Genomic DNA, 4,134 nt, shown 5'->3' on the forward strand with positions numbered 1-4,134 from the left:
GCCAGAGGTTATCACGTGATCTGTTGGTTCAAGTTTGTTAAATATGGATGCAATGGTTGAATCATGGTAACATCAGTACCAGTACTTTTCCTACTTAAATAATAAACAATTTATTTTGTAATTCGAACTCGCATGCGCACTGTTTTTAAAACACAAACACGATAAAAGCATACGAAAAGCAGTTGTAAAGGGTTCTTTCATAAAACTTTGAACAGCTTCCTTTATTTGAAACGGAGAAGAGGGTTTGTTTCTAAATAAAGTGTGGTGCGGGTTCGGTGGGAAGTCAAACGAAGGAGAAAGCAAAACTCCGTCGACGTTCACAACGTCACGATCAGCACTGAAATCTCTTTACGGTGATCACGCTCGTTTGAAGTGTTTTGTTTTGCCAAACATTTGCTCGTTGCACTTCTCCTTCTATCGGTTAGGAACTGGCGCTAGTTTTGATCAATATTTTATCATTTTCTGACAGGTTTCACAGTGTTGCCTGGTTTGGCCTGCTGCCTGTTTTTAACATGACAAGGAGCCCGCATTCTTACGTCACAGCAGCTCTGTTTCTGATGTGCCACGTACTCTCTCAAGTAGAAGCTCAGCAATGTAAAAGTGAATATTCCATATATGGCGCGAAGTTAAAGGGGCACGTCTTTGAGGAGAAAAAGACTGCCAATTTCTTGAACTGTGTAGAGCGGTGTAACTTGAACTTAAGATGTCAAAGCGTCAATTACGTCATCAGTCAATATGTGTGTGAGTTTAACAGGCGCACGAAGGAGGCCAGACCAGAAGACTTTGTTCCAGATGCAGATCGAATTTACGTAACAAGGCTAAGTGGCAGAGGTATTATTGTTCCTAGATGGATACTCCAAAATAAGGCTGGACACCTTGTGATGCTTACACAACGTAGTTTTGATACTACTGACGTAGACAAGCAGAGAGGCCCATTTGTTAGGCGGAAAACTGAGAATAGAACGTCATTTAGGCAGGGAACATCTGTTTTGGGGGTTAGGCACTGATCTACACTATTTAGACCTAAGAAAACGGTTACCTCTCATCTGTTGTCATGGCTAATTTGCTGAATAAGTTAAAAATTACCATTTTCGTCAGCTGGCCCTCTTTGGTCTAGTGGATATGGAAAAGAGATATGAAGAAAATGACCCAGACTCAAGGTGTACACTAATTTTACTTCTTTTACCGTAAAAATCATACGACTTCTGTTGTGTAAACAACATGAGGTGACAAGCCTGGTTTTGAAGTATCCATTCTAAGAACTATTGTGTACTAATACAGCGTGAAACAGCTTTCGTTCTTGTTAAGCAAACAAGTTTCATTAAATGAAACCAAGACAAAGGACATTTCGGTTAGAATGACAACTGAAAAGGATAAAATTAACATTGTTAGAATAAGAAAGCTTAAAAGGTTCCTTAAATGCCCATGCAGGCCGCATCCCAGTGACTTTCCATGTTAATTATAGTAACGCAAACATAGGGCCACTCAGTCAGGGTGGAGGTGGGAAAGGAAAATTGGCGCGACGAAATTTGACTGTCCCTGGGTCTCCGAGGATGGGGTAACGTGCGAAACAGAGAACGAACGTGGCAACTGTAGCATGATAAAACCTGTCTTTGCTTTTCGTCAGTTCCTCTAGGTTCAATTCCAGAGGTACCTGCTACATCATGCTTAGAGATCAAGGCTGGTGAAGGAGATAACGTAGTCAACGGTAACTACTGGCTCGATTCAGTCAAACCTGACCAGAGTGTTTTGGCTCCTTGTAACATGGTAACGGGTGGTGAGTTATCCAGCAAATATCATGGAAAACAAATCTTGTCTTCGAGATTTTAGCTATATTCATTTGTTTCGCTCTTTTTATCATCATCATCATCATCATCATCATCATCATCATCATCATCATCATCATCATCATCATCATCACCAATAAATCCGCAATATCGACCCGACGTCGCCCTTTCTAGCTACCTTGTATCGTTAACCTTACTTCGGTGACTAATCAAACTATTGCTTCTCTGTTCTATTGGTTAATTGAGACAGTAATACTTTGTTGTATGCGACGACAATACAAACATGTTCAAAACCCTGGGAGCGCTTTAGAATAAGACATTAGGGCCGTTTATACGAGAGATATTAAGCTGCGGGTTATGTTTATGGGAGCACGAAAATGTACTGTTTATACGAAGGTAAGGCTTACTAAGCCGCGACTTAAGCTAGGTGAGTAGTGACCTATATTGTCATTTTTCTACGCATTTATACGGTAAGTCTTGTCGCTATTTATTTCCATCGTGCAAACGGCTCTGTTATTGAATTATGAGAATTGTATAGTACGACGTTAAATGCTATAGACGTCGCGTAAGTTGGAGTAGTTGTGAGAAAAAGCCGAACGCATGAAAGGGGCTTATAGCTACATGTACTATGATTCAATACGCCTCACAGTCCATCTAAAGGTTAATAGACAGGATTTGGGAGCTGGAGGGCTTCTGGTCTTACAAACCTACCTTCATAAAGCATTTGTTAAGTTAGGGTCGAGAGGCTTTTAAAAAAGAGAATTTGCGTTATTTATTTCAGACGCAGACGAATGCAATGCTTCTGTACCTTTGTGTGATGCCAACGCCAACTGTCAAAACACCGTGGGTTCATTCATTTGCACCTGTAAAATTGGTTTTACCGGAGATGGTTTCAATTGCTCTGGTAAGAAAAGCATGGAAGAAACCGGTTGTTTTGGATTCTGAAAGTTCTCAATCGCTGTTATTCTTATTTATATATTGCTTATCTACGTTGTCCAACTGAAAGAAACAGTATAACGGCAAAAATTAGAACCTACGTAGCACCCGAATTTGCCTGATGATGTCAGTTCTTGACTGAGTGTATAAGAACAAAATTAATCGTAATAATTACAAGGAAAATTAAAGATAAAAACGTAACATGACCGTCGGACTTCATGTCATCATTATTGTCAAGTGTCAACTCGTCGAAACGCCGTTTAACGTTTTAATCGTTAATTTTCCATGTAAAATGTTTATCAAAATCGATCCTTATTAGCAATTGTAATTTAGTCGAATGTTAATCTTATTTTACCTAGTTGTTTTAAGTTAAGGCTTCATTGTTGTAAAGCACTGCTGGTTACGTATACTGACAGCGCTATAGACGCTGTTACAATGCAACCTGTCTTGCAATTTTGTTTTGAAACAAGTTGCACAAATCGTTGCCAAGTGTGACATGCTCTGAAATGAACATGTCTCGCATTCTTTTGTTGTTGTTGCCGCAGTCGTTGCGAAAAGTAGAAGTCGGTTTTACTTCTCGCAACGGTGACTACAACAAAAACGTTGCGAGACATGTTTATTTCAGGGAATGTTACACTAGGCAACGATTCCAGTAACTTGTGTCACAACGGCGAAACGAAATTGCGAGACAAGTTGCAAGACTAATTGCCTAGTGTAACAGTGCCTAAAATAAGTGAATTATTGTATTATTTATTATTATTTTATTTCTTTCAATTAGATACCGATGAGTGTGCCAGTGGTTCTCACAACTGTGTCAGCGGTACAGCTACATGTTCTAATACAATTGGATCGTACAACTGCTCGTGCAAACCAGGTTACTTTGGAGACGGTCAAAAATCCTGTACGCAAACGGCAAGTGTAAAATCTGGCTTCATTTGGGTGATTTGTAACCATGAAAAATAGTGAAAAAGAAGCGATGTTAGCGTTAATTTGTAATAAATTTGCTAAAATCCCTTGAAAAAAAAAAAAAGAGAGAGAGAGAGAGAGAGAGAGAGAGAGAGAGAGAGAGAGAGAGAGAGAGAGAGAGAGAGAGAGAGAGAGAGAGAGAGAGAGAGAGAGAGAGATAGAGAGAGAGAGAGAGAGAGAGAGAGAGAGAGAGAGAGAGAGAGAGAGAGAGAGAGAGAGAGAGAGAGAGATAGAGAGAGAGAGAGAGAGAGAGAGAGAGAGAGAGAGAGAGAGAGAGAGAGAGAGAGAGAGAGAGAGAGAGAGAGAGAGAGAGAGAGAGAGAGAGAGAGAGAGAGAGAGAGAGAGAGAGAGAGAGAGAGAGAGAGAGAGAGAGAGAGAGAGAGAGAGAGAGAGAGAGAGAGAGAGAGAGAGAGAGAATAGAGAGAGAGAGAAGAGAGAGAGAGAG

At 40.3% G+C, this 4,134-nt stretch overlaps 1 protein-coding gene across 1 annotated transcript in view; it reads left to right on the top strand.

Annotated features, from left to right (window-relative positions):
- Nucleotides 1–3,686, top strand: part of LOC146480190 (uncharacterized) — a 15,854-nt gene extending 12,168 nt beyond the window's left edge. The window contains exons 2-5 of the mRNA XM_085110067.1: nucleotides 479–831; nucleotides 1,628–1,777; nucleotides 2,569–2,691; nucleotides 3,502–3,686. Coding sequence (XP_084966193.1) covers nucleotides 513–831; nucleotides 1,628–1,777; nucleotides 2,569–2,691; nucleotides 3,502–3,686 — 777 coding nt within the window. The 5' untranslated portion in view covers nucleotides 479–512. The remainder of the gene's footprint in view (nucleotides 1–478; nucleotides 832–1,627; nucleotides 1,778–2,568; nucleotides 2,692–3,501) is intronic.
- Nucleotides 3,687–4,134: the final 448 nt, after the last annotated feature.

The sequence above is a fragment of the Pavona decussata genome, unplaced genomic scaffold, assembly GCF_977016875.1.
Source record: "Pavona decussata unplaced genomic scaffold, jaPavDecu1.1 SCAFFOLD_55, whole genome shotgun sequence".
In the NCBI taxonomy this organism is placed as follows: Eukaryota; Metazoa; Cnidaria; class Anthozoa; order Scleractinia; family Agariciidae; genus Pavona; species Pavona decussata.